Source organism: Manis javanica, chromosome 5 (genome assembly GCF_040802235.1).
Source record: "Manis javanica isolate MJ-LG chromosome 5, MJ_LKY, whole genome shotgun sequence".
NCBI classification, from domain to species: Eukaryota; Metazoa; Chordata; class Mammalia; order Pholidota; family Manidae; genus Manis; species Manis javanica.
The window spans coordinates 30,563,007-30,575,406 of record NC_133160.1 but is presented as its reverse complement, the minus strand read 5'-3'; the positions used below and the strand labels follow the sequence as shown (position 1 = coordinate 30,575,406).

The 12,400-nt window shown below is 48.5% G+C and overlaps 1 protein-coding gene across 6 annotated transcripts in view; it reads left to right on the top strand.

Annotated features, from left to right (window-relative positions):
• The window catches only part of SLC23A2 (solute carrier family 23 member 2), a 143,141-nt gene that overhangs the window by 83,863 nt on the left and 46,878 nt on the right, over nt 1-12,400 (top strand). For all 6 annotated transcript variants that reach the window (XM_037017375.2, XM_037017374.2, XM_037017380.2 and 3 more), the window contains 2 exons: nt 3,590-3,706; nt 5,855-6,012. In XM_037017375.2, coding sequence (XP_036873270.1) covers nt 3,590-3,706; nt 5,855-6,012 — 275 coding nt within the window. The remainder of the gene's footprint in view (nt 1-3,589; nt 3,707-5,854; nt 6,013-12,400) is intronic.

Below are 12,400 nucleotides of genomic sequence, written 5' to 3'. Positions count from 1 at the left end.
GATTAAATGGCTGTGGTGTGTGAGTGACGTTTGTCTGCTGGTGGGTGGGTCTTTTCATTGAATAACCAGGTGGAAAGCTGTCTTGTTTCTGTGGGGTCTGTACATGTCTGCATCTTGTCTCAGAGGCAGATCAGTTCCTCTAGAAAGGAATCCTTTTAGTGTTCTGTGGGTATAACAAGCCTGGCTTCTGTAACCCCACCGGCATTGTGGAAGTGGTTGAGGCTCCCACTCTTCATGTGTTCATTTAACCCTGTATAGTACTTGTGGTTTATGTTCTTCAAACAATGCGCTTTTGTTTTGAAGGATGAGGATAGCAATATGCAGTAGGGTGTCTGATTGGTTTGAGGAGTTAAAAGTCCACCATCTTCCCATCCCTGCTCCCTTGTGCATAGAACCTGTCTGGTTGGGCTTCTGCTGGTCAGCAGCTGACTCTTCACACTTGCCCTCTACAAGCACCTGGTTGTCGGTTCCTTCCCTCTCTCAAATGGGTCACAACATGTACAAACACTACATAGTCCAGAAATGTGTTAATCTCATTTCTCTTTCTCCTGTTTGCTTCAAGCTTGTAGATATGTGTCCTATTTATTCCTTCTGTGTGTTTTTAGTAGTTGGAAGAAATGACACAGGAGGTCAATTTACCACGTTTAACTGGAACTAAAAAGCTGACTCTTTGAAAAGACCGATAAAATTGATCTTTGGTGGACCTGATTCAGGAAAAAAATGAGGAAGAACAAATATACATTAGCAGTGTGAGAGGAGAGACAAGAAATGTACAAGAGAATTATTAACTGTACTGTATGATAATCAATTTAAAACTGTATAGCAGGGTTTGGCAAGCTACATCGTGCAAGCCAAGTCTGGTCTAACACCTGTTTTTGTAAATAGCTTTATTGGAGCACAGCCACACTCATTTGTTTACATATTGTCTAAGGCTCTTCTGCACCACAATAGCAGAGTTGAGTAGTTATGAAGAACCATATGGCTCATGCAGCCTAAAATATATACTCTATAACCTTTACAGGAAAAATTGGTAGACTCCTTCTCTAAGGGAAATTATTCCCTAGAGAGGAAAAGACCACAGTTGGCTCCAAAAATGCTAGACAGGATAAATAACCACAGAAGCAATGGGAAAGGGTATTAATGATCTTAAGAAGGCTCCAACCAGAGCTGAGTTCTGATTCCCAGATGTTTGAAGGACATGTAATTTGCTTGTTCTTTAGACCATTTCAGACCATAGAATAAGAAGGGAAAGTCTTCTCAGGTCATGGCATTACTAACTGTAGTCATCTTTTAAAGAAACCCTGCTTTTGGAGGTTTTGTTTTTGCAGTTTTTTAAATGGTTCACATGGTTCATGTAGTGATAACTGAGTGTGGTGCCATAGTTCACAAGGGCCAGTGCAGCATGTGTCTGACAGGGTTAATCAAGCCCCTTGACCACTCTGTGCTCCCTACCCTGTGTCATCTCAGTACCACCCGTGGACATTTCTGAATTATAGAACCACCCTCATTAAGAAAAATACTGTGCTTATGTGTGAGTGTGTATGTGTACATGTCTTAATCTTAGCTTGCCAGGCCTGTCTTTTAATTTCTGTTCATGTTTTATAGTTGTTTTGGAAATCAGTGCAATAATATTGCCTGCCATATTATTGCAACAGGTTGTACTAATCTATTTGATATAGTGTTACTGTACTTTACTTCCAGATATTTCTTTTTGTTACTTTGTGAGCAGTAACCCGCCCACACTCCCACACCCTGGTGAGACTCCTCACCTTAGGTACTATGATGGTATTAAATTGTCCTTTGCACAGTGAGTCCAATACCCTTGCTTGTATCATGTCAGCAAAATAGTAAAATGAGTTCAGGGATTCCCAAGACCTGAGTTGGGAGTTCCCAAATCAGTTTCCGTGATTTGCTAGAAGGATTCACAGAATTCAGAGAGCTGTTACACTCATGATTACTGTTCATTTCAGAGAAAAGGTACAGATTAAACTCAATGGGACAAAGTTTGTAGGGCAGGGTCCAGGGATACCAGGATAAGCTTTAGGTTGTTCTCTCCCAGTGGAGTCACAGGTGAAGCACTTAATTTTCCCCAAAATGTTGTGTGACAACACTCAAGGAGTGTTGCCAACCAGGGAAGCTTGCCTTAAGCTTTGTTTTTACTGGGGGTCAGTCATGTAGGCATGGCTGCCAACTCATACAGACGACCATTGTTTCTAGCCCCTCCAGAGGTCATACTGATAACTATGGTGGCCCTCACCATAAATCATATTGTTAGCATAAATGATTTGAGGCAGCCTAAGGCCTAGGTAGACATACTCTTAAGAGGCAGGATATTCCAAGAGCTTAGGGTTATCCAGGCAAGGGCCAAACCTTTCTTTGAAATGTGCAGGGTTTGGACAACCCAGACCTGCTGAGTTAATCCACGTATCAGATTCCTCACATGCGTGTGCTTTCTCTGCCCTCCTTACCAACAAATTTTTTAAAGATACACATAATCCATTTTAACCCTTTGAGCAATAATGCAAATCTGCCAATATTCATTGTTTGAATGGAAAAAAAGCTTCTCTCCAAAAGGTCATATTCAGTTCACATTTGGATTAGATCAAATGTCAGTTTATATCAGACATTTACCTTTAGGCTTTAGAAGGTGAGGCTGAATTGCATCACTTCTTTTGAGGGTATTTGGTCCCCAAATCCCTGTCCCTCCATGCATGGAAATTGGGTGACAAAATATGGAGTGAAAAACAAAATGGATATCTTGGTTTCCAAGAAACTGTTCGTAGAGGTTTAGAATCAAAGCTGTTTTCATGGTATGTGGGAGAACTCAAGTTTACCTTGACTTTTGTTTGGCTCAGATACTGGATGAGTTCAGAAGCAAAGCTGACTGGCTGGAAATGTCCAGACCATAATCTTAAAGTATCTGGTCTTTGTGAAGATTTTGGCCCCCAAAGCATGCAACACTTAACTTTTAAAAAAATCTTAGTAATTGTGGGGGGTGGGGAGAAGGAAAAACTGCCCCCTAAACTATAAATATGCTTTTAGGTTGCATTTAAACAAAATTTGAACCATCACATCTGCATACTTTTCACTCACCACTGCATCTGAGCATCAGTGTCTTAACAGAAGGTGTAGGACTTTATTTTTAGGTGCAGAGATCTTTTTCCTTGCAGGAATGGGACAGCATAGGAGAGGCAGATTAGTGCTTTGTGATTGAAAGGAGTTAGCATTTTATACCATTTCTTCAAGAGGTGCCACCACCCAAGGACTGCTTATACCGAGGATCACTTTGGGTCTCAACCTGGGAGCATCTCTTTCTACACAGGAGGCCCCTAGGCTTGGGAAAGAGGCTCTGAACAAGCTGGGTGCTCTTGGGGATGAATCAATGGCAAGGGATACTGAACTCCCAAACTCTGAGGACAGATTGTCCCACTGTGTACTTGAGCATTGCATCAAAGGTTGCTGCGTGAGTTTACAGGAGAGCGGCAGCCACTTCATAAAGTTGTTCTTCAGTAACAGTGGCCTATTCTGAGCTGAGCTAACTGTAGTCCTTGCTTTTCTGAACCTAATCCCTTTCTCCTCTTGCTCACAGAGCTCTCTCGCCGAAACCTTGGATAGCACTGGCAGTCTAGACCCCCAGAGATCGGACATGATTTACACCATAGAAGACGTTCCTCCCTGGTACTTGTGCATATTTTTGGGGTTGCAGGTAAGATGTCCTCTTTATGATGTAACCACAGATATTTGAATTGTCCATCTGGATGTTTTTTTAATTCAATGGTGGTTTTTATTTATTGGTGATTTTATTATAAATTGCTCCTTTAAGAGTGGTGAATGGGTGTTGTTAACATCAATTTGATAACGCAGAAAGGAAGAAAAGAACAGGAGGAGCAGGTTAACCAGGGAATGAAAGAAGGAAGCTGTTCAGGGAATAAGCAAGTGATGTAGAAGGAAGGAGAAAAGATTGTAGAGCAATAGAAAGAGGAGAGGATGGAGGGAGAAGACAAGAGAGAAGCATTCATTTTTATCTCCCATTCCTGCCAGCCAGTCCACATTCATGGCCAACACTGCCATAAAATATGGGTGACACTAAGAAGTGCCGCTTTGGCCGGGACATAAGTAGGAGGCTTCAGTCATGTTTTTAAAGGATGGGAAGCCTTGCTGTGGGAGTGGCTGCTCTGCAGCGGATTCCAGTGGGAGCAGAGCCAGGATGATGGCCAGGTGGGGGTGGGGAGGACCCGGCTGGATGGGAGGGGACACAGGTCATACTGGGGGTGACACACCCTTTTCCCATCTACTGATTGGAGGGAGTGATTTGGAGAAGGGACAAGACGGGAGGCTCTTTTCTCTGATGCCCTCTCTCGGCCTGTAGTGGCCTCAGGCTCTGTTCTGAGCTCTGACAATCTCTTCTTTCATTCTTTTCTCAAGTGTGACTGAACGGTTCAACTTGAGGTATTTCAGATGCTGAGAAAGTCAGTCTCATTGCCCAGACAGGTTTACTCACTTGGAGGTGGGGCTGTACCTGCTGACAGTTTTCAGTCCCCACCCCTGCCTTTCAGGTATAAAAGCACTTAACCTGAACTGGAAGGTGTCTTACTATTTTTTTTTTCAGTTTTTTAAAATTATTATTAAGATATCATTGATATACAATCTTATGAAGGTTTCACATGAGCAAAATTGTGGTTACTACATTCACCCGTATTATCAAGTCCACCCCACCCCCCACCCACACAACCCATGTAAGGTGCCTTATTAAGGAGGCATTGCATCCAAAGGGGCTGAGTGGTCCTGGTGAATAATTTACCTTGGGCTAAGTATCCCAAACCAGGTTCAGGAAGCTTGCTTTTTGAAACGTTTATATTTAAGATGTCTCTAGAAGTCTTTGGTCATGTAGGAGTGGGAAGCTCTGCACATGTCATGCCTTTCTTGACAATACACAGTCTTCTTAAACTTCTGAGAAATCCTGGTCAGGAATGTTCTGTTCCCCACGCGAAACACCTATTAGTGTTGGGTTTCATGGGCAGCAAACACATTTTGGCAAAAGTGAACCTAGATGGGGAACTTTTGGAAAGAAAAGTAGCAAGTTTGCAGAACAGAAGTGGGAACTGAACAAGGAGGCCTCTTGGGGGCTGGGGGGCTAGGGAGGGGGTGGTGGGGGCAGTGAGCGGTGGGTGCTGGGAATGCTCTGCCAGGCCTAGGGTGGGATGGGCTCTCGCTGGAGGAGTCCTCCAGGGCCTGCTTGCCCTTAACCCTTCCCTGATTGTTGTCTAACGGTGCCAGGCTACAGAGATGGGAAATACACCCCGTGCAGTGACGCTTGTGTAACTTTAATCCCCAGACCTGAGAGACTTTTTTTTCAAGTAGACTAATTATCTCAAGAATAAAGATGTAACATTCTTCCTGACATACTGGTAAATCAAATACCAGAAGAAATACAGCATGACTAACTAGGGTTTGTTTTAAGAATGGTTCAGCACAATGCAGTTTGTATTGACAGATTAGAGAAGAAAGACCATGACATGAGAGATTGATGCTGAAAAAAGCAAATAGCCCCAGTAAGAATTAAGTAAATATTAAGTAAGAATTAAGTAAAATACTGCTAGTGCTTGCGTCGAGTACTTGCAGCACCATTTAATAAGTGATAATACAAGTGAGTAATAAGACAAGAAAATGTAATGGGAAGGAGAAATACTGAAAAAGAAATATGATTTGGCCTATGCTTTAAGTGAGTACCTAAAACACCAGAGATTCTTCACTGGGGCCATTTTTTAAAAACAGCAGGGGGAAAAAGTTAGGACAACATGTGAAGAAAATGAGGAAGGGTTTACCTCCCCCTCCGTCTCCCTGTTGCCTGCAGCACTACCTGACGTGTTTCAGTGGCACCATCGCTGTGCCCTTTCTGCTGGCTGATGCCATGTGCGTGGGGTATGACCAGTGGGCAACCAGCCAGCTCATCGGGACCATTTTCTTCTGCGTGGGAATCACAACTTTGCTGCAGACAACATTTGGATGCAGGTGAGATTGGGGTGCTAAATTGGGGTGCTAAAGCCCCTTCAAGGCATTGAGCAATACTGCTCACCTAGGGCCGCTTGGAGCTACTGGCTGGCACTGGGGCAAGAGTCCTAGTGGCCATCGCTCCCCTTCTGCTCTGTGTTTCTTCTCTTGGTGGATGGCACTACCTCCCACCCAGTTATGCAGGCTGGAGACTCAGACTCAGTTCCTTTTACCCTACCAGCTGGCAGGTCACCGCCTTTCTCCAGCACTGCCCCCCACCCCCACTCCCTTAGGTCAGACCTGGACTGTTTCACGTAGTTCCTAGTTGGTTTTCCTGCCTCCAGGGCTGCGCCCTTCTGTGCTCCCCACATCTGCCATCCACCACTAATGTTTGGGTCTTCCTCCATGCCTCCATGCCACCAGGCCACAGCCTGACTCCCTCAGCCTCTCCCTGGCGCTGTTCCATCAGCCTTCCAGCCATGCCTCGGTGCCCCGTGTGCCCTCCCCTGCACGCACCTGGGTGGGCTCCTTTCCAGCCCCCTCTGCGCTCTCGTCTCCCGTGCCTGTGCTCCCCAACAACCCATTGGCCCTGCCCACTTTTGGTCTTGCTTGTCCCTCCTGCCTCTGCAGCATCCCTGACTCCCCAAAGCCTCTGTTCTCTCCTGAATTTTCACACATGCATCTTGTGTATGTTCTTCCAATGTGGCTCTTATTCCACTTTGTCATTTTTTGTTCCCACTGGCCTGTGCTCCCTCCTTGGTGCCAGGGCTCCAGTGGATTCACCTTTGCATCCCAGCCCCCAGCCTAAGAGGGCTTGGAGCTGCCCTAGGGAGGAAGAGGGCCATCCTTTCCTACCTCCTGCCCAAGGCTTGCTTGCTCCTCTCCTTTCCCCTCTTCCACCTTCTTCACAGTGCAGCCTCTTCCTTTACCCCACCGCTCTGCTCAAGGGGTGGAGCCTGCAAGAACAGGACTGTCCCCAGGGGGTGGGCGGCAGAAAAAAACTTGTGAGTTCTCTCTCTTGCTCCGTTAGAGACAATCTGAGGAAGGGCTTTGTCTTCCCTGCAGGGAAAGTGGGAACAAGAGGGAGGCTGTACAAAGGCAGCTTGGGAATTATGAACTATGTTCTTAAGAGTCAGAATCCTCAGGGACCTTGTGAGGGTGGCCTTTATTTGGGTGGTGGGGGGGGGCAGTGGCAGGAATATAGCAAGAACAGTGAGCAGTGTAGGGCATTCTGGCTGGCAGCTTAGGCAATGACCTAGAAAGGGATATGACATCAGCTGATGGCAGGGGGACCATGGGACAGGCCAGCTCCTGGAGTGGTTAAAACCCCAGATCTGCAGGACTGCTTACAGCTGCCACGCTGAGCAGGGCTGTTGGTCAGATGGGAGGGTCCCCTTAGGTACCCCTGAGGGGAATGGCACAGTGTCCTTGACCTGCTAAGAGGCAGAGAGGTTTCTGGGCTTTCCACAGAGGACTTTCATTCTTTTGGTATGGCATTCAGGGCTCTGCATTTCAAGTCCAGAGTGGATTAAAAAGCTTTTGTTGGCTGAGTCAGGAGCCTTACCTTGTACACATGGCACAGGTTCTGTGGGAAAGTGTTATTTTTCTAAATAGTGGACTCATTAGGGAACCTGTAGCACAAGCCATCTGTAAATTCAGGTGTCTGTAAGTTTGCCTACTGGTGACACAGAAGGGAGGGTTTGGGGGCACTTTGGTTGAGTGCTCTTGGTTCTAGAAAGGCACTTACTCAGGATCCCCTTGCCCGAGTTGGGGCACAAGAGACCTAAACAGAGCAACCTGGGTCTGTGCCCTTCACCTCCCCCATGCCCTCTGAAGGAGGAGCCGATCTGAGAAGGAACAGGGGAGGGGTTGGCTCACCTGCTGGGCCAGCTCGGGAGCCTGTCATGGAGAGCCGCAGTGTGTGGGTGTGCACATTCATGTGTGTCCAAGGGCATGCGTGGGTGCTGTGTGCCCAGGGTGCTCCGTGACAGCAGCTTTCCTTGCTCTGTGTTGTGGGTGATGTCATCAAAGTCCCACCCATGTCCTTGGGAATTGGGAGAAGCAGTAGTGGGGCCCAGGCTCACCGTGGTGTGGCTGTTGGCTTAGCTGTAATTGGGAGGCTGGTGTACATCTGTTAACCACACTAGCAAATGTGGGGCTGGTGTGTGTTGAGGGGCTTTGGTGTGGTTTCTGTGAGATAAATTTTAGCCAAAATAAGCAGGCGAACAGAGGCAACAAAGGGCCAGGTAATTTATTTGAACGCCCCGGGCAAGGTTCCCTAGTCTACGGAAATGGAGGCTGGGGAAGTCCTGTGAAAGTAGACAGGCAGGGAGTTTTTAAAGAAGGTAGGGGGAGGCAGAGCTTAGATTTACAGCAGCGTGAGGATTGGCTAGCCTAAGGCACATTTTTCAGGTTGGGAGGGGGCAGCAGCCTGAGACTTTGGCACGTCATCAGTGTCTGACATGCTCACCCCCTCCACCCAGTGTCTTCAACCTTACATTTTTGTCTTGGGATATGGGTTTTCTGTGGCTGTTGGGGTGTGGAGGGTGCCCATGCTCTTAACTTGGGAAAAGAGGAAGAAAAAATAATGATTCAGCCCCGTAGATACTTAGCAAGCTGAGTATAAGGTGCTGGATGATGGGGCCCAGATGTGGAGGTGGTGAATGAGTACACACTCCAGAGCATAAAGGGCTTCGTGGGGAATTTGCAGTGATGTCCTGCTGGGGGCTTGAAGGGAGGGTCACAGGGAGCTGGCTGCATGTGAGGTGGGTCTTGAAGACTCAGTAGGCCCTCAGGGAGGTCCAGGAGGGTCAAAGGAGTGCTTTCTACCCTGGGAAGCGCAGGGGCAGGGGCTGGAAGTCATGGGCTGGTGAGTGAGTCCCCTGACCAGAACCAGAGCCAGAGGCCAGGCAGTGGACCAGACTCTGATGTGTGAGCGTTAGGAGCAGGGCACCCGCAGGAGCTTTGTCAGCAGTGGGTTTGCCATGGGGCTGAGCCCTGAACCTGTTACTTGGGTCCTCTGTGTGTATGGGGTGAGGGGCCAGGCCACCGGATCAGGGGTATGCGAGGGGAGGAAGTGGGGACCCAGCCAAGGACTCTGGAGGGGAAACAGGAAGGAGAGTGTCCGAGGACATGCGGAGTCCACAGAGCTTGCCAAGTGATGCCTCTCGAGCCCGCATTCTGGAGGCCTTTCCTGCTTTTGATCCTTAAAACAGAAGGAGAAGCAGCATGGAGTGTGCCTTGTCTGTCTTGATTGAAGACCCTTTATGGTTGGGTGAAGTGGGGCCACTGCCTGGGGCCTGGGAGAGTGCGGGAGCCCCCCACCTCCACCCTCTCTCAGCCCACCTGGCGCCCCTGGCCCTTCCAAGCACAGATGACTGACTTACTCCACTTCCCTCTGTGCTAACAGCACACTTTTTTTCCTGGGATCTTTGCCCAGTAGGGAAAACTGTGAGAAGGTGCTCAGGGCTGTGGTTTCCAGCTCAGCAAAGCCTCTGGCTGTTGCTGACCCCCTCTTTTCAGTGTTCGTCCAGCGTATATTTGAAGGCCTGCCATGAGCTGAGATGGAGATGAGACAGGGAAAGACTGGGACAGGAGAGTAGGGGGAGCACCTCTGTCTGATTGGAGCAGGATCAGGGCCTTGGGAAAGGGAAAAGCGGTTGTGGAGGAACGTCCTTGGGCTTTTTGCAGGCAGTTAGAGTCGTGTGAGCATGACTAATTTAGAAGTAATAGACAACTCAATGAGATTAGTTGAAACAATGAACAGCATACCAGCACGAACCAATAGAAATTAGACAACTCAGCTAAGCAGTTCAGCTAAGTGTGAGATACAGACCCCTAGACAAAGCCCAGACACAGACACTCTTGTCCCCTCCCAGCACACGCTGTGAGTTCTGTACTTTTGCTTTTTCTGAATAAAAAAGCCTTTTATCTTGGTTGCCTTCCTTGAGCATTTACGAAGTTAATTCTTCGACTCCAAGAACACAAACCCAGTATCAGCGAGGTGGGTGAGGGGTGTTGCCCCTCTCTGCCTGGCTGCTTAGCACAGCTGGGGTTTCTTTGCTGCTCTGTGTGTTAGTGCATCCCATAGCCCCCGCCCCCAGCATCTCTCCACCTTTCACCCCTTTGTGTACACCTGTGACTTCTCTACCTTCCTCCTCTTCTTCTGTGTCCAAAGAGGCTGGGCTACCCCATCCAGCGGAACCACGTCTCACGCCCTTGCCCCCAGGTTTCCTGCAGGTTGCATGAGAGAAGAGGATAAATCCCAAGAATGGCCAAATATCCTACTGCAACACACACACACACACACACACACACACACACACACACACACACACCACCACCACCACCACCACCACCACCACCCCCATCAGATCTCAGAACAACACACACACACACACCCACCACCACCACCACCACCACCACCACCACCACCCCCACCCCCATCAGATCTCAGAATGAGCACCCACTGTGTGGACCACCACCACCACCACCACCACCACCCCCATCAGATCTCAGAATGAGCACCCACTGTGGTACTCAGACCCCCAGCTCCTGTTCAGGGCAGGGTTGGGGTGTACACCCCTGGTTTATTCCTGGGGGCCCATCAGAGCCAGCTGCATCACTTGTGCTAGTTAAAATCAAGTTGGTGGATACCTTGATGATAAACTGTATCCCATAGGCAGTCAGAATCTGCAGTTCTCCGTATGTAGCGTTATTGGCTTATAGCATGTGACAAATACTGGTTTCTTGTTCCTTCACACATGGGGTAAGCAAGCACAGGAAGTTGGAGGGAACTATTCAGTGTCCCAACCTTAAACAGGTGACCTCTAGCTGTTTCCTTTCGTGAAAATGAGAGGAGGCTCTTCCTAAGGTGGCCTCAGGTTGACATTTCACAGTGAATACCATTGTTGTGTTTCTGTAGATTATTAGAAGCTTTCCAAAATACTTTTGGGAAATAGTAGGGTTTGAATAATACAAAGAGCCTTTTGGTTCTGCAAGATGATGACGTAGACCCTCATCACAGGAATGTTTACTTCCTGATCACAACAGGGTCAGAGAAATACATAAAGCAGATGGGGCAGAGGGCATGGGGGGTGCAAGACGGAAGGGCTACTGCCACCGAGAGTGGGGTTTCTTCCCAGTGTCACAGCCATAAGGATTACAGATGACCTGTATGTGTGTGTTTCCTTGGGCTGAGAGCAGAAGGAAAAGGTTTTCGTGTTCAGTATTCATGATTTCTGGGATGGATTTTCAGTCTTCCCACTTGGAGCAGTTTACTGTGTGTTGTGTCTGAGTTCTGTGTTTCTTGTGTATGTACCTACCACCTCTGAGTACCCGGTGCCAATGGACTGGATGCAGTGGGTGCGAGGGACCAGGGGACAACCATGATCTGCCTATGTGGCGTGGGCCCCTTATTTGAGGCAGCAAAGATGGCTGCAGGTCTAGAGCAGAGGAAGGAAATGTGAACAGCCCTGGCCGTGGGCTGCGGCCAGATTGCCCCTTCCTCATCTCTCACAGGCATTCTAGTGAAGAGGGCCGTGCAGTTTCTGGAAACCTGTTTCATTCCATAAAAATACCCCAAATTGATAGGGAAACAGATGTATGCCTTTGCACGCTGAGCACAAGCTCTGAATGACAGTTCCAGGACAGATGCACCTCTGGGGCCATGTTTTCCATGGGCTGGGCTGGCTGAGTGTGCCTGATGCAGCACGTGCTGCAGACCCTCCTTCCATCACTGTGTATCGCACCTACACAAAGGTGGTTTCCTGTCCTCCGGGGGCCATGCCTGTTTCCACATGGAGGTTGTGGATCTCAGCCCCCACTGCTATGTGACTTCTGTGACTTTAGTGCTTCCCAGAGCTCTGCCTGCTGAGAGCAGGTGGATTCTCTAATGGCTGCCTCTGCCACCCCCTCCTCCACCCTGCTTTTCCTCCTTCCTCTTCTCCTTGAATTGAATCTCCTGCACTTTGCTTTCAATGAGGTCTTCATTGCCAAGTTCCCTTGAGTGAGGTTTCAACAATTCTCAGTTTAGTTGATGGGTGATGTCAATCCCAGCGACTCCTTGATCTTGTTCCAGCCATTAGTATGAAGCTTGAAAGTTCTGAGAAGTGAGGGCAGGGTCGCCAGCATCACCCTAAGCCTGCTGTTAGCCATCCGCCGCTGTGCCTCCCAGGCTCCAGGGAGGACTCCGCCGATGCATCAGCTTGGCCAATGCTGTGTTTCCCAACAGAGACCAAGTCTTGGTAGCAGCTCTGAACTTCCCAGCGTCTCCTCCCCTGACTTGAGTGCCAGGGCAGAGCTGGGGGTGAAGGGGACCCTGCCTGTCGTGTGTGTGCCAGCCTCCCCTGACCTTTCCTGAAGTGTGGCCGATGCTGTTTGGGGGGCTACCCCCAGCCTTTTGCTCCAG